Below are 22298 nucleotides of genomic sequence, written 5' to 3' on the forward strand. Positions count from 1 at the left end.
ATAGGGAATCAGTGTTTCCAAGTCCTTAGATTGTTGACACAAGAGAACTGTAAAATACCACTGAAGTTCCCTCATATGCAGTCTTGCATATGGAATTAGTAGAATGCATGAGGCCCTGAACCCTAGGGCTTGCATTATTTTTCTTTGCAGATAGCTGGGTCTTGGTGGCCATTAGTTCATAGTTTGTCAAATGAACCTGCTTTTTTGGATTGAGGAATGCCATCTGGGAAGTAGTGTTAAAGCTTGCTCCCAGGAATAAAATCTGTTGGCTGGGCACCAGATGTGATTTATTTTCATTGATGGTGTACCCCAGAGTAGTTAAGTCTTTTAACAAATGCCAGGTGCTTAAGTAGCAATTCCCAACTGTCCGCATGAATCAGGCAATCGTCCAAGTATGGGTAAATTTGAATATTTCTCTGCCTGCAGTATGCAATTGTTGGAGGCAAGCACTTTGTGAATACCCTGGGCACAGTAGATAATACAAAAGGAGGTGCAGAGAACTGATAGAGCCTGCCCTGAAACGTAGATTTTTCCTGCAAGATTCCCTTATGGGGATGCGCAGGTAAGCTTCTTTTAAGTCTTGGGTGACTAGCCTGGAGTCCTTGGCTAGCATAGGAAGCAGCTGTTGTAGTTTAAACCTTTTGAATTTTGGGACCACCAGGAAGGTGCTGAGAACGGACAAATTCAGGACAGGGTGCCATGAGCTCTCTTTTTTAGGCACCAGGAACAGTCTAGAATAGAAACCTTGTTCCCTTTGCTCTACTGGAACAGGATGGATAGCCCTGATAATGAAAAGAGAAAAGTACTTGCTTTTGAGCCTCTGTCCACTGGTTTGGAGGAAGATCTGGCACCCTGATTGGGGTTGGCAGCGAGTGGAAGTAGAATATGTATCCCTGGGATACAATGCTTAGGACCCATTGGTCCTGGGTAATTGACATCCCATTTTTTAGCATGCAGGGTGAGTTTTCCTCCTAGGGGTGCAAGTACTTGGGCATGGCTGGGAAGAATGATAGACAAGTCACTGTGACCTCTTTCCATAAGGGGGTGGATTACCACTCCCTGTTTTTGAGGTAGGAGCACTCCATTGCTTAGATCTCTGCATACCCTGAGGCTGTAGTCTTGGTGCTCTGCTGCCCCTGGGCTTGGACTGAGAAGGCCCGAGAGGGTCAGGAAAGGACCAGTTTTTGGAAGGCCAATGCCTACTGAATCTAGGTGGCTGCACCTGTAAGAAATCTAACAGTCTGCATAGATTTAGCTTTTTCCTCCATCTTTTTAAGAGCTTCTGCTTTTTGTGCCAAACAAACCCCCCTGGTTTAATGGAGCATCTAGTAATTTTGCTTTGACATGGCCTGGCAAGATTTGTTCCTTCAGCCAAGCATGCCTTCTCAGTACAGACTCAGTGACAGCAGCCCTGCAAGATGTTTCTAAGGCATGAAAGCCACACTGCAAAGTATGTTTACTAACTTGGTTTGCAGAATGCCTTAACTCTTGTGAATCTTTATTCTCTGCACAATCTGGAAGCAACATTTTCTGTTTAATTAGTTCCATAATATGCTGTTGGTACTTCAACATGTGAAACTGGCAATTTAAAGCCCTTATGGCAAGAGTTGCAGAGGTATATACCTTCTTAACCAATCTGTCTAAAGCTCTAGAATCTCTGTCTGAAGGAGTAGGATTTTTGGCTGTATTAGCCTTAATACCTTTACGTCTCTGAGAAAAGGTGTCTGGATCCGCAGTGGGATTCTTAAAAAGAAATTTGTGAGAGTCACGTACTCTGTAGTACCTGTCAGGCTTTCTAGGAGCTGGTAAAGTATCAGCATTAAGACTGGATTCTATGAAGACATCATCTAAAATATCCAGGACAGGGGGTACAGCTAAAGGCCTGTGCTGAGGCAACTCAGAATTCTCAGAGTCTCTTTTTGGACTGTGGGTAGTCCTGGCATTCCCAGCAGAAATGCTCTCTTCAGGTATGCAAGGTTTCACCAAAAGAAATTTCCTCTGGAGGGGAGGCAGAGGGAATGGAATCCTCTGCATCTGAATCCTCATAGGTAGATAAGGGAATGTCCTGGTAATCAGAGAGATCCCAGCCATCTGACTCACAGTCTGCAGAATCAGAAGGAAAATCCAATCCTTTGTCTTATAGAGGGGGAAGGCTGGCTTATCCTAATTAAAGTTATAAGGTCTTCAGCCATTCTAAGCATTTGTTTATGTGGCATGGGAGCTTGAGCATGTGTTTTAGTTGTTGGGTTTCTAGGAGTAGTGCGAACTTTGGGCCTGAGGAACTTGGTAATTTTAGTCAAAAACGAAGATATTGGTTTAATTATAAACATTGGAAGGTCGGAATACACCCTCAGATGCCGGTGCCTGCACAGTGGCTCTGGACCCATCCAAGGTAGAGATATCCTCAGGTTCCATAGTCGAAGAAGCATGTTGCGGCATACCGGACTCCGAATGGGTCTCAGCAGAGGCCTGCGAATCTGTAGATGTGGGTATCGGGGCTGCGAAGGTGCCTCAATGAGTACCAGCCTATGCGGTCTGTCTCTGACTTGATCCTTATGTTTTTTCAGAAGTTTGGTAGTCGGATGGCTTTTCGAAGCCATTTCTGAATACAGAAAGCAAAAGAAATAAGCAACAAAGATAGCCCAACGATGAATAGTTCGGGCATTAAACAGGGCACAAAACCTATAGCGAAGAACGTCGTTGTCTGGGCCTAAACAGGTGACGCAGTAAGAGTGAAAATGTCTAAGAGGTATTTGCTTTCCTCAGGCAAGACAATTGTTAACTTTTTATGACATCTTATAGAGCAAGAAAAAAGGATCCCCAACGAAGTACTTAGCTTTAGAAGACTTCAGGTCTAAAACTCGAACAATGAAAATTTCAGGTAGCGGCCGAACGGCACTTGCGAAGTGCTTCGGGCTCCCGCGCAGCAAGAAAAGCTGATGTAATGGCTTTGGCTGCATGTTTTATACCCCTGACGTCATGGAAGAGGCAATAGCATCTGACGAAGAAAGAACAAGATTCTACCTGCAGGCAGATAACCCCAGTGTGATGACTGCAACAGTGAAACACGAAGAACATCTGGGATCTTTATAAAAGGGTAGGAATAAATTACATAGGAAAAATGGGAACTGTGGGATCAACACATGCATAGGAGGAACGAGGTTTAAAAGAAGGCAGTATATGAATAAGCTATATAATTGGTTGAATAACAAGGACTGGTTATGTTAAAGTGATGTATAATGTTTGCAGCTACAGTTGGGTCGGCATGGTTTGGAATGCATATTTGTAAATGTTGCCTCTACGGTTGGTCATTTATATAAATGTAACATGGCCTAGGTCATACATGATAATGTAATAAAGATGTTTCTTAAGAAAAAAAACTATCCTATTTGATTACAGACTGACCTTACCCATCTCATGGTCAATAATTATATCTTAGCCATAATGTGAATAACTGGGATCATACCATATATAATTTGAGGGGATCCACGCTTGGGATAAAGCATTTAAAAGTTGCCTGTGTCTATCAGCAGTATGAGGGCAGTCCTGGGATAAATTTTCTGTTTCCCATCCATAAAACCAGGTTGTGCTTGAACACGAACAACAAACTTTTATTTTATTGTGGCTAGGGTGTCTGCTCCAGAGGAGTGGTGTCCTTTGTGAGATGTACCTGTCCCTCCAAACCATTCTACTGATGTTGCAGAAGAGGTTTAGATACCTAGACTGAGTACTTCTGATGCCATTGGACTTACAGATCTGAAGTAAATTCATCAGTATTGTGTCAGAAGATACCTTGTATACTAGACACAAGTCAGCTCTTAGTAGGCTGAAGGATACTGAGTATAATGACAAGGCTTTGGGTTGGTCCACACAGGACATGTTGTTTAGGCCTTTTATCCTTTTAGTAAGGTATCTCTGGGGCTTTCCAGTTGTTGTATGTGTCTGGACAGATACATGCTCAAGGTGCAATTATATTCAATCCAAACCACCAAAGCAAATAAACAAACCAAGTAGAATAAAACAACCAAGACCAGTGATGCAGAGAGCACAAATTTAATAGAACTCTAGCATCTCGGCATACAAGCCTTCTAGGAGATAACACTAACAAACATATACACCCCATTTATATTACTACCAATATATCAATTAATCAAAATTTTTTTTTAAAAAAAAACCTATTACAATAGACACTTCCAGTTGGATTCTTGGTATAAACCTGCAGGTGTCATGGTATTATATTTTAAAATAAAAACAGTTTCCTTGTATAACTTATTCTTTAAACAAGTAACATTTTCAGTCTCTATATATTCCAAAACACAACCCCATAATCTGTATAAACCCCCCATATACAAAGTTAAAATGACAAGAAATCCGACTTCACTTTTTTATTTTTTTAATATCTCTTGTGTTCCTGCAACCTGATTTTAAAAGACCTTTTACTTTCACCATTATAAAACAGGTTGCAGGGCATTTCAAGATATAAACCACATCTGTTGTATTAAAGGTATATTCTGCCACTATTTCAAATTTCAAACCATTAATCCTCTCAAAAGTTTTAACCACATAAGGACAAATGCAGCATCCTCCACATGCCCAAGTTCCCAGTCTATTTATACTGTTATTACATCTTTGTTTAGGTATACAGAATTTGCTATGAATTAACATATCTTTTAGGCTGCGTCCTCTCTTAAAAGATATCGAAGGAACATGCCATAAATTTCTCACACTTTCTTCCGTTTAAGAGAAATGGCCAGTAATATTTTATAAATGTTATTTAATTAAAATAATAAAATTAAATGTCACAAAATACACTTTCTTATTGACACTATTAGAGTAATTAAATACCCTTCCATCTCTAAAAAGCTACTGTATTTTTATTTACAAAATTCCTCTGACATGATCTTTCTAAAGCATTTCTAATAACCTCTATACTATACCTACTTTGTCTAAACATAACACAACTACAGCCCATTTCCTTCTCCAAGACTTCCTTCTCATTACATAATCTGCTATTTCTCCACATGGAAGGGCATTAAGTACATGAGAAGGATGGCAACTACTACCATCTAAAAAAGTTGTCTCCCTCTCAAATTTCCTATCTTTGAAGTTATTATTCTCCGTTTACATGGCCTTCTAAAACCACATCCAAAAAAGTAACCAAATTCCCACGAAAAAATTCAGAACGCCGAACGGCACTTGCAACGCTGCTTCTGCATCGGACCATGCGGCAAAAAAGACTGAGGATATGACGTCGGTCATGCGCCTTTATACCCTGACGCTCTGATGTCAGATCTAGGCGCCCATGACCGACGTCAGCCTAATACTTTGGTATTCGGGCCGACCGAGGACAGCGGACTACCCATAAGTAAGGACTGCAGCAATGTGAGATGAAGAACATCCTGTACCAAAAACCTGACCTCCTCTACACACAAAAATTACATCTATAAATCTATAATAATGCAAAACATAATTCTTAAAAAAATCCAACCTATATAAAAAAATCTAACTCAAATAATCCCATAACTAGGTTAGCATACATGGGAACAAATGGAGCTCCCATGGGAGTGAATTTGACTTATGCATGTGAAGTAAATTCATCAGTATTAGGTCAGAAGATACCGTGTATACTAGACACAAGTCAGCTCTTAGTAGGCTGAAGGATCTTTGGGTTGGTCCACACAGGACATGTTGTTTAGGCCTTTTATCCTTTTACTAAGATATCTTTGTGGGCTTTCCAGTTGTTCTATGTGTCTGAACAGATAAACACTCGAGGTTTAATTATATTCAAATGATTGGTCAAATGAAGACCGAGTAAATGGGGACAGTGACATCTCCAGATCTAGACACAATCCGCTTGTTTATAATCTGTACAACATAAAGGATACATGATAGTCCAAAGTTAGGTCACTGTCTACATAAATTCTCAAATCCCAGTTAAATATTAGGAGCGTATATAGTTAGTGTGTCAGTTTTCTTGGATAGACAACTTCCCAAAGAAAACAATAATGCATTTTTTTGTATTTCATTTCAGTTCATGATTTTAGCACCAATTGTTTATTTGGGACAAACTTTCCTGCAGAATGGCCACATCAACTGGGGGTTCATTAACTGATCCTCACTCGCAGACATTTGCAAACTTGTCAGCCAGAGCCCTACAGCACTGGTTTTTACTTCAGTAAAGTAGATGCCAAACAGGAGAGGTCCCAACACAGAACCCCTGGGGGACTATACTCCTTTGGTGACCGGTCTCTTTGTGGAGACAACTTCCCAAATTTTCATTTCCTGCATCCTATGAACCAGCTGGCAATCCAGCTGGTAACATACAGGGTTTATTCCCAGTTTATTTAGCTTTTCTACTATGCCTGAGTGGGAAGCAGTGTGTACTGTTTTGCCTTCATCCATAGCTTTTAGTTTTGAGGGAAGAAGAGTTAAGAGAATTGTTGTGAAGCATAGCAACATCACTTGACTTTTTTTGTTCTATTTAGTCTTAACATATTATATCACAATATGACAGACAGAATTGCATTATCTTTTACGCATTAAGGATGAGAGGCAATAATTTAGGTAGGAAGGACTCTCTTCTTAAGCTGTGTTACAAAGAGGAACCAGGCAGGAATATCCTATTTTCCCACTATCTGCTTTACATTTAAAGCTGTTGCAAAGAAAACACTGTTCACAATTTCAAGAATGTAAGTGGCATTGTGCTCAGAAAAAGTGTGCCTTGTTTGTAGACAGCCATATTTTGTACTTGACAAATTAAAAAAAAAAGGATATTTTAGTGCAGTGGAGCATTTTGAGACAAACAAAAGGGATACAGAATCTGAATTTCTTAAACACACAAAGTTTAATGATACTGACTACCAAAAACAACAACTTCTTTCGGCTTTTCCCAGTTAGGGGTCGCCACAGCGGATCACCTGTCCGCTCATAATTGGCAGTAGAGTTTTACGGTGTCGAGTTGCCAGCCCGGCGCCCAACCTTCCACGGAAGGCATACACACACGCCCTCATGCCTAGGGCCAATTTAGAGTGTCCAATCCACCTACAGCATGTCTTTGGGATGTGGGAGGAAACTGGAGCACCCGGAGGAAACCCACACGACCACAAGGAGGACATGCAGACTCCGCACAGAAGGAACCCCAGCTGAGAATCGAACCAGAGAACCTCTTACTGACTACCAAAAACAATTACCAGAAAATGGAAAACAAAATCTATACTAAAATGTAATTGTTTTGAATATTGTCAAGTAGACGAAAGAACTACTTGATGGACCTTTAGAAAAAGAAAGGAGCACATTTCATAGAAAAATGAAATTTTAGAGAACAATGCATACAGAACAATGTTCAGGACGACTAGGAGTGAGGTTTAAGGGAAGGCAGGAACAATTTATGTAAAGTTAGAGTGAATGAAAATTTAAAAAAACATGCAAAATGCATGTTGGTGATAACACATTGCAGTGTTAAAATGTGATGAATTAATAAAGATGTTTAAAAAAAAGAATTACAGGAAGCATGGACAAGAAAGAAGATGCATTTTCACAAACACGACTAGTTCTCATTTTGAGAAAATACTTGCACAAACAAAAACAAAGTATGAAGTTAATCTCTGTATTTTAACATCAAAGCCCCAGCTTTCTTTTCCCTTTCCCTAGAACATAACGTGTGCAAGAAATGAGATATTAAAAAATTAAATGTTCTGCCAGGACTATAACTACTGAATCATGCACATTTCTATAAAGTCCTTACCTCTCATTCTTCTCTCGTGAAACAAGGCGGGACTTTTCAAGAAGGTATTTCTCAACAACTGCCCTGAAAAGGAAACAAGATATTAGATAAACACACCACATGTATTTCTTGAGGTTATCTTCTTTAAAGAGCTCCTTGAGCTTGAAACATAAATAGGTTCTAAATGGTGACAATCAAATATTTGTTATATTTGCAGTGCACACAAATTTAAAAAGAAGGGAAGCAGATGAGACAGTCGGCCAATGAACAAAACAAATCTGTAGAAGGGCAGTGGTCACAAAAGCAAGTACTTTGTATGTACAAATAATTTCCCTCTTGTCAATTCTCAGCAAGGCTCATTTCTACAAGCCATAAACAACATTAAAGGCAGTTACAGCAATGCCATTTTATGCCACGCTGACATCATAGCATGTTGATGTTTATCCCTGTGCCTTGATTACTTCAACACCTTTTTTATCTACTGCTATGTGAAGCTGAAGACGAAGACAGAAAATTTAGTTTAAGTAGTCTTGGAAAAATGCAACCTCCACCCCATTAAGAAACTGCACACATCCTCATCCTTTTGTTATCCCTATCTCCCATTTCAGTACATACTGTCACACTGTTTTAAAAAAAAAACTCACAAAATGAAGAAAAGGAACACAGAAATCTTAAACAAGCACTCAATCTGATATTTAATCTGCTGTGTAGACTTCATTTACCTTAATACAAAATGTTAAACTACAGCAAGAGATTAAAATGCAATACAAACACTTACGGCAAGAGAAGCTTTACTTTGAGACCTTGTTAGAATGTTTCAAATGGCAAAATTTCCAATCTGTCCAAACCAGAAAGAACCTCCAATAAAACATTTTCTAATCTCCCCCCAGTCAGTCCACACCCCCACATTAAACCATTACTTAAAAATATAATGTATATATTTAAAGGCCAAAAAATAGATGGTTAAAATAACTTGCGCTAAAAGGAGTAATAAAACTCCCTTTTTAATTATGAGCCGATCTTCCAGTTTTACAGCTCATTAGAGAAGGGCAAAGTTTCTTTCTCAGTTAAGCACTCTTAGCGGACAATGTGCAGCTAACTACAGGACTGGCTGAATTGTCTCACTTGTTTACACACAATTTACAGGGTCTGCTTCTTGGACAGGTAACAGTGATGTATAGTGTACACATATATCACTGCGCATAACTCTGAATTATTTTTTTCAGTTGCCAGAAGGTACACAAGAATTTTCTGTATTCTCCCATCAATGCAATGAGATGTCCACTGTGAGTTCCTCTATCAGGTAGACAGATGTTCCAATCGATGCATCACTAAACATGGATGCCTGTTTAATGCTAACTAACCCCCAGTTGATGAAACTTTACTGTCATTTGCTTTGATTCGAGTTTCTGTGCTACTTTAACTTTCTGAACTAATACTGTGGGTTTAGTCTATGCTAAGTACCAAACCTTAAGTACTTTGCGATATCAGGCATGTTTTGTCTGGCACCCCACAAATTTAACAGAGCAACTTCTATTTTGGCAAATTTAAGCTTCATGCTTGATGGCCCTTAATGGGATCTAAAGTGACAAGATCAACATTTGTAACAGATATATATATATATATATATATATATATATATATATATATATATGGGAGTCCTCGTATAAACAGAAATTGTGGATGGCCAACCCATCTTATAGTCTATGCAGGTGTGTTGACGTCTGTCCAAGATCTACAGAACCTGGGATTGGGGGATACTCCCTTGGGCCAGGAATTGTGAGATCTCAGAGTTCACTCCCACCCCCACAAATACAATTGTTTTCTTTTCTTACTCTGAGGATTAACCTTGAAGCATGCCCTGTAACGTGCTGACACGTTTGTCTATGTAAAGCATGTCGACATTTCCACAGAAAAACTACTAGCAGTAGACACACATTTGTCTAACAGAGTTGCATAAGAACTTAACATAACAAAAGATGTGCCACTGATCACTACTGCAGTATTCAAGCCTTCATCACCACCTCTCTGCTCTTCTTCCATAAGGCTAGGGTCTCTTTTAGTGCTAACCATGCTTTCATGACCAAGGTGATCAATTAATCATCTCTCTATCAGATTACTGCGTTATAATCCACAAAACAAGGGAGACAGACTTCTGCATTCACTGGAGATGCACAGATAAAGTACAGTTGTGTACACTTATAAATGTAGATGCTCGAGTGTATTCACTGTTGCAGTCATTACATTTGGGTAATCTGCTGGCAGGTTGCCCTCAGTCGGCCTGATTAACTAAGTCTTGACTCCTGCGTCGGTTGCTGTCCATTCTTCCATGACGTCAGGGGTATAAAACATGCAGCCGACGCCATTTCATCAGTTTTTCTTGCCCCAGATGTCAGATGCCCCCCAAATGGGGAGAAAAATACATATAAATAATTTAAACACACAAAAATATACCTCCAAACAAAAACAAATACACCAAAAAGGCTTTTAAGTGTAGTAAAAGAAAGGAGAGGCAAAGTAAGAGAAAAAACAGGGGGCTGGAGGGAGGGTAACCAGGACTGCAACAGTGAATACACTCGAACATCTATATTTATGGTAAGTGCACACAACTGTACTATGTTCTTTGTGTTTCACTGCTGCAGTCATTACACATTTGGGCAGATTCCCAAAGCTATGGTTGGGAGGATGGGTTTAAACACCATTAGGACCAGCTACAAGGCCCTGCAAAACAGCAGTGGCAAAGCCAGCTCTGGATTTAGAGAAAATTGGTAAATGATAGTGCTTGGTGACAGTATGAACTGAACTCCAGGTAGCAGCTTCTAGAATATCCCTGGAAGGAACACCTCTGGGAAAGGTTGTAGAAGTAGATGCAGCCCTGGTGGAATGGGATCGGATCCCCTGGGGGATAGGTTTTCCATGGTGCTTATAACAGTAATGAATACAATGGCTTATCCATTTTGAAATGGTTTGCTTCTAAATAGCCTTTCCCTCTGTCCCTGCAGCAAATTCTACCAGCAGTTGTTCAGATTTTCTTCGAGATTTAGTCCTGTCCAAGTAAAATCTAAGTTGTCTGTGTACATCCAATGAATGCAGAATCCACTCCTCCTTGTTCTGTGGATTGGGAAAGAAATTTGGTAAATGAATGGACTGATTAAGAGCCACACTGGATACCACCTTGGGCATGAAGGATGGATTCGTCCTGAGTGACACCCTGTCCCCGCATGAAAGATTATGAAAGGCTCCACTGCTATAAGGGCCTGTAATTCAGAAATCCTTCTAGCCAAAGTGACAGCTAAAAGGAAGGCTGTTTTCCAGGAATAAGTTTTACGTCTGCAGTAGTAGCTGGCTAGAAAGGAGGTAGAGTGAGTTTCTCAAATACAAAATTAAGGTCCCAGGCAGAGGTTGGAGCTCTCCTGGGTGGCCTCATGGTTTTGGCCCCTCTGAGATACTGCTTTAGCAGAGGATGAGAGAAGAGAGGGCGTTCTGTGTTGCAATGAGCTGAAATGGCTGAGGCATGGATTTTTATGAAAGAAAAAGACAGGCCCTTGTGAAGCATCTCAGTTAAGTATTGCAGAATCTGAGGTAAATTGGGCACTGCTGTGCTCATCCCTTGAGATTGATTCCAGGCACAGAATCTTTTCCATTTGTCAGCATATGATTTTCTAGTACTAGGTCTTCTCGCCTCCAAAATGACATCCATCACAGGTTTGCTGAGGGATGCTAAGGGGGAATTTAAGTGATTAGCCAAGCTGCAAGATTCAATGTTTGGAGCAGAGCCTGCAGAATTTGGTTGTTCTGTTTAGATAGTAAGGAAGGTGTCTGAGGCAGCTGCCATGGAGAAATTTGTGACTAACTGCATAGGAGTGGGTACCAGTGTTGGCGAGGCCAGTCTGGAGCAATCAAAATAATTTTTGGTTTGTCCTGTTTGACTTTTAGTAGAACTTTGGAAAGCAGAGCCAGAGGGGGAAAGGCATAGACTGATAGGTTTTCCCAGCTGAAGGGCAGAGCATCCACTTTCCAGGCTTTTTTGTCAGGAGTTCTTGTGCAAAATGTGTCCAACTGGTAGTTCTGGGGTGACGCAAGAAGATCCATGTCTGGGCTCCCCCATTTGCATGTCAACATGTTGAAAATCCGTGGTTCCAGTTTCCATTCGTGTGGTTCCCATGAGATTTCTGCTTAGTTCGTCTGCCAAAATATTCAGCTTTCCTGGCAGGAATTGAGCTTGTAGTTGTACTTGATAGCTCAAGGCTGTGTTCCACAATGCCATGGCTAGTCTGCAGAGGGGGTAGGAATGTGTACCCCCCCGTCCCCCGCTTGTTTATGTACCACATAATTGTGGTGTTGTCCGTCTTTACCATTAGTTGTCCTGGATGAAGGTAGTCCTTGATGGCTGTCAGTGCATTCTGTACAGCTAGCATTTCTTTTTGATTGATATGAAGGTGCATTAGATTTGGGCTCCATTTGCCCAGAATGCACTTTCCTGCCAGATGAGGCCCCCATGCATAGTCTGATGCATCTGTAGTTAGGGCTTGGGCGGCAGGAGGTGGTGTGAATGGCAGTCCCTTGTTTTGGTAGCAAGCCTCTGCCCACCATAGGAACTGTAGTTGCAGGCAAGGTATGATAGGAATCATTGTTACCAGGCTGGGACAATGTTGATTCCATACACTTTTTACGTACCACTGAAGTTTCCTCATATGAAGTCTTGCATATGGAATTAGAAGGATGCAGGAGGCCATGAACCCCAAAGGCTTGCAGTATTTGTCGTGCAGATAGCAGGGTTTTTGTGACCACCTGTTTGAAGTCGTCAAATGAATTTGCTTTTCTGGCGTAAGGAAAACCATCTGGACAGTTGTATTCAAGCTTGCACCCAGGAATGTAATTTTTTGAGTGTGTACCAGTTGCGATTTCTTTTTGTTTATAGTGTACCCTAAACAAGTTAGATCCCTTTTTACAAATGTCAGATGTTTTAGCAGAATGGTCTTGTTTTCTACCTGAATTACACAATCGTCCAGGTATGGATATATCTGAATATTTCTTTGCCTGCAAAATGCAATTACTGGAGCCAGGCACTTTGTAAATACCCTGGGCGCAGTAGATGAGCCAAAGGGCAGTGCAGATAACTGATAATGCAAGTAGCCTGCTTTGAAGCAGAGGTATCTTCTGCAAGATTCCCTGATTGGGATATGCAGGTAAGCCTCTTAAATATAGAGTTGTCAACCAGGCATCTTTGCCTAGCATAGAAAGTAACTGGTGAAGAGTCAGCATCTTGAATTTTGGAATGTCCAGAAAGGTGTTTAGAGTAGACAAGTCCAGAATTGGACGCCATGAATTCTCTTTTCTGGGTACCAAGAAAAGTCTGGAATAGAAACCTTGACCCTTTTACTCTTCTGGTACTAACTGAATTGCCCCCATGTTTAGGAGAGAAAGGACTTGTTTCTGAGCCTCGGCCCACTGATTTGGGGGCAGGTCTGGCCATCCGTTTGGAGTTGGCAACGTGTGGAAATGAAATCTGTATTCCTGGGACACTATATTTAAAACCCATTTGTCCTGGGTTACAACTTGCCAGTTGCTTGCATGAAGAGCCAGTTTTCCTCCTAAAGGGGCGGCTAAGAGGCAAGTGCCTGGTAATTTTAAAGGAAAGTCTTTGAGACTGTTTGCCATAGGGAGGTGGTCTTGTTTCCAGATTTGGAAGTGGAGGCATCCCCCAGTGCTTAGTTCTGAAAGACCCTTAGGACTGAAATCTGGTGCTTTTGGAATGCCTGGGGTTTGGCTTGAGTGGCTCTGGAAGGAACTGGAAAGGACCAGTTCTTAGTAGGCTAGTGCCTACTAAATCTTGGTGGTTGTACTTGTAAGAAATCTTTCACAGTTTGCATAGATTTAGCTTTATCTACCATCTTTTTTAGAACTTCTTCAGCCTTATTGCCAAACAGACGGTCCTACTGCAAAAGAGCATCCAACCATTTTGCTTTAACATGATCAGGCAGAGATTGCTCCTTAAGCCAAGCATGCCTTCTAAGCACAGACCCAGTAACAGCAGCCCTGTAAGAGGCCTCCAAAGAATAAAAACCACATTGCAAAGTATGTTTTCCAACTTGTTCAGCTGAATGCAATAAATCCTGTAAATCCTTATTTTCCACAGTCAGAAATCATCATTTTCTGTTTAAGCAGTCCCTTGATATGCTGTTGATATTTTAGCATATGGAATTGACAGTTTAAAGCCCTGATTGCCGGAGTTGCAGAAGTATAAACCTTTTTACCTCATCTATCCAGTGCCCTGAAGTCTCTATCAGAAGGGGTAGGATTTTTAGCAGTAGAAGCCTTAATGTCCTTGGGCCCCTGAGAAAGGGTTTCAGGGTCCGCAACAGTTTTTTGAAAAGGAATTTGTGAGTGTCAGGAACCCTGTAGTATCTGTCTGGCTTACAAGGGGCTGGAGGCAGGGAATCAGGGGCCATACTGGATTCTGAAAACACATCAACAATGGCTAGTACAGGAGGTATAGCCAGAGGCCTATGCTGAGGGAGAAGAAGAAAATCCCTAACCCTCTTTTTGGGTTCAGAAAAATCCTGACTTTCCCAGTGGAAATATTCCCTTAAGGTATGTAAAGTTTCCCCAAAAGAAAAATCCTCAGGGGGAGAGGCAGAAGTAATGGAATCCTCTGCATCAGAGTCCTCATAAGTAGATATGGACAAATCCTGTTCATTAGAAAAGTCAGAAGAAATGGAGTCCTGTTCAGAAGATTCATATCCAAGTTCAGCCCTAGGCCTCTTAGAAGGGGGGGGGGGGGGTGTTGACTATCCCTGATAAGAGTAATTAAATCTTCAGCCATTTTGATCATTTGTTTTTTAGGCATAGAGGCCTGAACATGTGGCCTGGGCGTCGGTTTTTAGACCTAGATCAAGATTTCGGCCTTAATATTGAAGGTGGAGTTGGTTTAATATACAAATCTGTAGGCCTGAATACACCCTGAGAAGCCGGTGCTTGCACAGTGGCTCCAGACCCACCCAAGGTAGAGACATCCGCGGGTTCCATAGGTGAAGCATCTCACGGCATATCAGACTCCGAATTGGTCTCAGTAGAGGACTGCGAATAAGAAGTAGCGGGTATCAGGGGCTGCGAAAGCGCCTCACTGAGTACCGGTGAACTGGCGACTGCCTTAGGAGAAGCGTTGTCGGCAGTTTTGGACCTCAACGGCCTGTCTCTGTCTTTTCCTTTGCGTTTTTTTGGTATTCCGGTAGTCGGATGGCTAACCGACGACATTTCTGGATAAACCGAGAACCAAAATATTTAGAAGCAAAAATGTACCGATGACGGAGAGTGCACTGATTAAATGAAGCACAAAACCGACCACAAGGTACGTCGTGGTCAGGGCCGAGGCAAGGAATACAGTACAAATGGAAATCCTTATGAGGTATTTGCTTCCCACAAGTAATACAATTATTAACTTTTACTGACATTGGTAAGGAGCAAGAAAAAGTTTCCCCAATGGGTTACTTAGCTTTTACTTGAAGACTTCGGTTCTGAAACTCGAAAAAGTACAGTTGTGTACACTTACCATAAATGTAAATGTACGAGTGTCTTCACTGTTGCAGTCATCACTGTAGGGTTCTTCCTGCTGGCAGGCAGCCCTCGGTCGGCCAGAATCCCAAAGTCTGGGTCCGGCATCAGCTGTGCAGTCATCCTCCCTGACGTCAGAGCGCCAGGGGTACAAAGCTCTCAGCCGATGTCATGTTCTCCAGTTTTTCTTGCCCCAGATGTCAGGTGCCCAAAAGTAAAGGCTAAAAGTAAGGTACAACAAACCTCTCACCCTGTAGCAAATACACCTCAGAAGAAGGGTGAAGCAGGGAACCAAACTAATGAAAGAATAAGAGGGGACAGGGGGTAATCCCAGACTGCAACAGTGAAGACACTCGAACATCTACATTTATGGTAAGTGTACACAACTGTACTATGTTCATCGTGTTTCACTGTTGCAGTCATCACTGTAGGGTTGAATCCCAAAGCTGAGATAAAGGGCGGAGGTTATTAAGTAGAAGGGGCAGCTAGAAGGCCTTGCAAGACTGCAGAAGCAAAGCCTGCCCTGGACTTAGAATAAAAAGGTAGAGTATAGTGCTTAGAGAAAGTATGCACTAAACTCCCAGTTGCAGCTTCCAAAATATCTTTGGTAGGTACTCCCCTGAGAAAAGCAGCAGAAGTAGCTGCAGCTCTGATGGAGTGAGTCCTGATTTTTCCTGGGATTTGCTTTCCATGATGAGAGTAACAAAATCTGATTCCATGAGCAATCCATTTAGAAATGGTCTGTTTTGAAATAGCCTTGCCTTGGGAATTTGCTGCATAAGAAAACAGTTGTTCTGTTTTTCTGATATCCTTGGTTCTGTCTAGGTAAAAACGAAGCTGCCTGTGCACGTCCAAAGAATGCAAGATCCTATCCCCCTTATTTTGTGGATTGGGGAAAAAAGTTGGCAGGTGAATAGTTTGGTTTAAAGCCACTTTAGAAACAACTTCAGGCATGAAAGTAGGGTTAGTCCTTAAAGAAACCCTGTCTTGATGAAAAATAATGTAAGGTTCCACAGCCATGAGTGCTTGTAACTCTGAGACTCTCCTGGCTGAAGTCAAAGCCAGTAGGATAGCGGTCTTCCATGATAAATACTTTATATCAGATGCTGCAGCATGCTCAAAAGGAGGCAGAGTAAGTTTTTCCAGAACAAAGGTGAGGTCCCAGGCAGGTATGGGTGGTGTCCTAGGGGGCCTTAAATTCTTTGCTCCTCTGAGATATTGTTTCAGAAGTGGATGTGAAAAAATTGGAGGATCTGTACTGTAATGTGCAGAGATAGCGGAGGCATGTATTTTTATGGAGGAAAAGGATAAACCCTTATATAACATGTCTGTCAGGTAATGTAAAATCAATGGAATACTTCGAATGAGAGGATCTGAATCCTGAGCATGCATCCAGGTGCAAAATCTCTTCCATTTACCTTCATAAGATTTTCTAGTGCTAGGCCGTCTGGCTTCTAAGATAACATCCATGACCTGTTTGGAAAGGGTAGGTTTAATCATAGACCCTGAATACGCCAGGCTGCCAGGCTGAGAGTTTTGATATGAGAGTGCAGAACCTTGTGTCTGTGGGACACAAAAAGATTTGATCTTGAGTAGAAATCCAAGGAGGCTCCTGGGATAGATTCATCAGTGTTGAGTACCAAAATTGTAGAGGCCAATTTGGGCCCAGTAAAATCATCTTGGGTTTGTCCTGTTTTATCTTTAACAACACCCGTGGAAGAAGAGGTAGAGGAGGCAAGGCATACCCAGAGAGGTTCCTCCAACTGAATGAGAGAGCTTCCACTTTCCATGCTAGTTTGTGATATGTCCTTGTGCAAAAAATCTGTAACTGGTAGTTGTGGGGAGATGCAAATAGATCTATGTCCTGGCAGCCCCAGGCTTCTGTAATCATCTTGAATATTTGGGTGTCTGGCATCCACTCGTGTGGGTCTGACAGGTTCCTGCTCAGGCTGTCTGCCAGAGTATTTTGTTTCCCTGGCAGGAATTGAGCTTGTAGGTCCACTTTGCAAGCTAGTGCTGTGTTCCATAGAGTCATGGCTAGTCTGCAAAGGGGGTAGGAGTGTGAACCCCCTTGCTTGTTTATGTACCACATAACTGTGGTGTTGTCTGTCCGTATCAGTAGTTGCCCTGGCTGTAGAAGATCCCTGAAAGCCAAGAGGGCATTCTGCACAGCTAACATCTCTTTTAAATTGATATGTAGGTGCTTCTGATCCTCTGTCCAAAAACCTTGCAGGCCTTTCCCCTGCAAGTGGGCTCCCATGCGTAATCAGAGGCATCCGTGGTTAACACTTGGTAGGCTGGAGGCAGACTGAAGGCTTTCTCTTTGTTTTGAAGACATGCCATGGCCCACCAATGGAATTCCTTTTGCAGGCAAGGCAAGACAGCAATCTGTGTGTCTAGACTGTGACAATGCTGGGACCATACGCTTTTTAGGTACCATTGTATCTTTCTCATATGCAGTCTTGCATATGGTATGAGAAGGATGCAGGAGGCCATGTAACCCAAAGCCTGCAGGAATTTCCTTGCAGTTAGCTGAGACATTAACGCCAGGGTTTTGAAAGTTGAAGCCAGCTGAAGTTGTTTTTCTGATGTCAGGAATGCCATCTGGGTTGTTGTGTTTAAAAGAGCACCCAGGAAAGTTATCTGTTGTGTGGGTGTCAAATTTGACTTTATGTTCACAGTGAATCCCAGGTACTTGAGTAGATTTTGAACAAATTCCAGGTGCTGGAGTAAGACATCCTTGCTGTCTGCTTGAATAAGGCAGTCATCCAGATAAAGGTAAATTTGAATCCCCTTGAGGCTGCAGTAAGCTACTACTGGTGCCAGGCACTTGGTGAAGATCCTGGGCGCAGTAGACAAGCCAAAGGGCAGCGCAGAGAATTGGTAATGTTTCGAGCCTGCCTTGAACCTGAGGTATCTTCTGCACTCCTGTCTGATAGGAATGTGTAGGTAAGCCTCCTTTAAATCCAATGTCACCATCCATGCATTTTTGCTCAACATTGGCAGGAGCTGCTGCAGAGTAAGCATCTTGAACTTTGGTACCTCCAGGAAAGTATTTAAGACTGACAAATCCAGGATGGGTCTCCAAGAATTTTGTTTTCTGGGAACTAGAAAGAGTCTTGAGTAAAAGCCTTGCCCCGTCTCGGATTGTGGAACCAGTTCTATGGCCCTCATAGCCATGAGGGATTCCACCTGGTTTAATGCCTCTGCCCATTGTTTTTTTGGTAGGTCTGGCCATCTGTTTGGTCTTGGCAAGATATGAAAGTGGAATTTGTAACCTCTTGAAACTACATCCAGAACCCACTTGTCTTGGGTTATGTAAGTCCAATTTCGGTGAAAAAGAAAGAGTTTTCCTCCTAGAGGGGCTTCCAGGAGAGAGGTTCCTGGAGCCATGCAGGGCGAGTCATTGAGCCTGTTTCCTATAAGATTGAGGTCTGTCCTCTCCACCCCTGAGGGTGGAAGCACTCCACTGTCTAGGTCTATAAGAAGTCTATACTTGGGCCCTCCCTCTGGGCCACCTATATCTACCCCTCTGCGGCCTGTCCGAGCTGGGAAAGGACCAATTTTTAGTTGGCCAATTTCTGCTAAATCTTGGGGGCTGAACTTGTAAGAAATCCTTAACCGTTTGCATGGATTTTGCCTTATCCTCCATTTTCTTTATCACCTCTTCACCCTTAGACCCAAACAAAACATTATGTTGAACAGGAGCATCCAGTAACTTTGCTTTCACTTGATCAAGCAAATTTTGTTCCTTTAACCAAGCATGCCTTCTAATGACCGTGCCAGTGGCAGCCGCCCTGCATGAGGCCTCCAAAGCATCAAAACCACAGTGTAAGGTATGTTTTCCCACCTGCTCAGTAGCATGAATCAAATTGTGTAATTCCTTATTATCTGCACATGCAGAAATGGTACCTAGCTTTTGTTTCATAACAGACAGAAGAAATTGCTGATATTTTAGCATATGAAATTGACAATTTAAAGCCCTAATGGATAAAGTAGCAGAAGTGTACACTTTTTTGCCCCATCTCTCCCAAAGCTCTAGAATGCTTATCTGACGGAATAGGGTTCTTAGCAGTGGCGGCTTTAACACCCTTAGGACCCTGAGAAATGGTTTCTGGATCAGCAGTATGATTTTTATAAAGAAACAGGTGGGAGTCAGGGACTCTAATATCCATCAGGCTTTGCAGGGGCTGGAGGAAAGGAGTCAGGATTTAAATTAGCCTCAGAAAAGACATCATCCACAATATCCAAAATAGGAGGAATAGCCAGGGGTCTGGTGTTGGGGAAGAAGAAGGAAATCCCTAAGCCTTCTCTTAGATTCAGAGTACTCCTGTCCTTCCCAGTGAAAATGTTCCCTCATGTCATGTTAAGTTTCCCCAAAAGAAAAATCTTCAGGGGGAGAAGCTGAAGGAATGGATTCCTCAGCATCAGAATCCTCATAAGGAGGGAAAGTATAATCCTGTTCAGAGGAAGACACTGAAGAGACAGATGCCTGATCAGAGGATTCATAGTCCAATTCTTGTCTTGGACTTTTGTCTGGAGGGGGATATGAACCCCTAATCATAGATAGTAAGTCCTCCGCCATTTTAAGCATTTGTTTTTGAGATTTAGGTCCCGGATCAGAGGAGGCCGGGGCTTGAGTCTTTGTTTTAGAAGGAGTCTTTGCCTTTGCCTTTATCTGAAGCTGCGTAGGCCTGAAAACCCCCTCGGAAGCCGGTACCTGCACAGCGGCTCCAGACCCATCCGAGGGAGCATTATCCGAAGGTCCTGCACCTGGAGTACTTAAAGGCCTAGTTGGCTCCTCGTGGGAGTCCGTTTCGGCAAGTGGTTCTGTAATGGCCAACAGGGGCTGCGAAAGCACCTCACTGACGACGGCTGAACCTGCAGCTGGCTCTGCTTGTAAACAGTCGTCTGATTTGGACCTCAGAGGCCTGTCCTTATCCTTACGCCTTTTGTGAACTCCGGTAGTCGAAAGTGTGTCCGACATATTGTAATTAAATCGCCTGCCAAAGTAGTGAAAAGCAAAATCGTACCTCCGCTTAATAGTACGTTGATTAAATCTAGCACAAAACCGACAAATAGCTACGTCGTGGTCAGGGCCTAGACAAGGAATACAGTAAGAGTGGAAATCCTTATGAGGTATTTGCTTCCCACATGAAATACAATTATTAACTTTTTCTGACATCGGACTGGAGCAAGAAAAAAGTTTCCCCAATGGGGTACTTAGCTTTGAGAAGTCAGTCAGTCTTTGGAATGAAGCACCAAAAATATCAGGAGTCAGCCGACCGGCACTTGCCAACTGCTTCCACCGCACGGCAAGAAAGACTGGAGAACATGGCGACGGCTGGGAGCTTTGTACCCCTGGCGCTCTGACGTCAGGGAGGATGACTGCACAGCCGACTCCGGACCCTGACTTTGGGATTCTGGCCGACCGAGGGCTGCCTGCCGGCAGGAAGAACACTACAATGATGACTGCAACAGTGAAACACGATAAACATCAAAAATTTCAGGAGTCTGCTGACCGGTACTTGTGAACTGCTTCTGCTTCGGGCACCGAGTGGCAAGAAAGAATCATGTAATAGGGTCGACTGCATGTTTTATACCCCTGACGACCTGACGTCATGGAAGAAAGAACAGCAACTGACGCAGGACCCAAGACTTTGTTAATCAGGCCGACTGAGGGCAACCTGCCAGCAGATTACCCAAATGTAATGACTGCAACAGTGAAACACGAAGAACATCCAAGACTGTACTTTGGTAAGACTAAAGACATTAGGAAAACAGACAAACTTTTTGTTTTCTTTCACTAAGGCAAGTTGGGCCACCTGGCCTTCTGCACATAGCTTCACAGAACATTATAGGGCAGACACGTTCACTAGATCAAGGACTTCTTTTTCCAGGTCTCTACTTCTTGGACTGGTAGCTCTCCTGATCCCCAGTCCGCCCACCCTACCCAATGTTTTAAGCTTTGGGAATCAATACTCAGTACTGTAATACTGCAAAAGTAATGCAAGGAAAGCTGCAATACAGTTGTGTAATAACTTGCTATAACAGTAGATGTCATACTGATCGCTGTTACAGTACTGCATTCCCCCCTCCTTCCCCTTTTTCTGTTTATACTTATCTTCATACACCCTGTGGACCAAGGGGGAGTTCTTCTCCACTCCTTATAACAGGCCTTGTTTTTTAATTTGCTCTTTGTACTCAGGCATCCCTAGGGTCTCATTGCTTAGTCCAAATATCTTGTATAACTGTGTCTACTTATATACCCTTATACTCACTGACTTAGGCCACACTTCGGATGCATGACCATATAACAAGGTTTTGGCTTTGGTATGATACTCAGATGTCAGGTTGCCTTGGCAAGGTAAAGCATCAGTACTGCAATACTGCAACATTAATCTCAGGAGAGATACCTGAAAGTGTGATGAAAAAGCAGAGTACATGAGGAATTTTCTGCAGTTGGTTAAATGGTGACATGTAGATATGCATCCTTCAAGTCTAGGGAAACCAGAAAGGGTTGAGGAAGGATGAAAGGAAGAAGTGTTTGCAAGTGACAACATCTTGAAACATGGTGCCTCCAAGAAAGTTGCTGAGCTGGCACAAGTCCAGAATGGGCTCCAAGTACCCTCTTTTCTGTGAACCAGGAAAGAGTCTTGAATAAAAGCCTTTTCCTAATGTCACACGAGTTCTATGGTGCCCTGGTGGAGACAACCCTATAAGAGAGGAGGAAGGAGGAAAGGGAATACCGATCAGCGATGGAGCTTCCTTCCAAGAAATCTTATAACCATGTGGAATGATGGACAATACCCACTGGTCTGCAGTAATAAATTGCCAGGTTGGAAGGAACGAAGTTAACTTTTTTGACAAGGAAATTCCTGGACTGAGGAGGGAAGGAGGTGGCAACAGACAGTCACAGCCTGACTTGTCTGAAAATGGAGATTTCCAGAGCTACAGTCTCTGATAGGTTTGTCATGGAATCTTTTCCTGGGCCATTTTCCGGTCCCTGCAGACAAAGGAA

General features: G+C 42.5%; 2 protein-coding genes across 2 annotated transcripts in view; one reads left to right on the plus strand and one right to left on the minus strand.

Moving 5' to 3' along the window:
* Window positions 1–8441, minus strand: part of MYO9B (myosin IXB) — a 1188949-nt gene extending 1180508 nt beyond the window's left edge. Inside the window, exons 1-2 of the mRNA XM_044054768.1 lie at window positions 8368–8441; window positions 7745–7807 (exon numbers count right to left, since the gene is read on the minus strand). Of these exons, the coding sequence (XP_043910703.1) occupies window positions 7745–7807; window positions 8368–8441 (137 nt within the window). The remainder of the gene's footprint in view (window positions 1–7744; window positions 7808–8367) is intronic.
* A 559-nt stretch (window positions 8442–9000) lies between these two features.
* The window catches only part of HAUS8 (HAUS augmin like complex subunit 8), a 792482-nt gene continuing 779184 nt past the window's right edge, over window positions 9001–22298 (plus strand). The window contains exon 1 of the mRNA XM_044054770.1: window positions 9001–9026. Within this exon, the coding sequence (XP_043910705.1) occupies window positions 9001–9026 (26 nt within the window). The remainder of the gene's footprint in view (window positions 9027–22298) is intronic.

Source organism: Protopterus annectens, chromosome 13.part0 (genome assembly GCF_019279795.1).
Source record: "Protopterus annectens isolate FY-2018-M chromosome 13.part0, PAN1.0, whole genome shotgun sequence".
NCBI classification, from domain to species: domain Eukaryota; kingdom Metazoa; phylum Chordata; order Ceratodontiformes; family Protopteridae; genus Protopterus; species Protopterus annectens.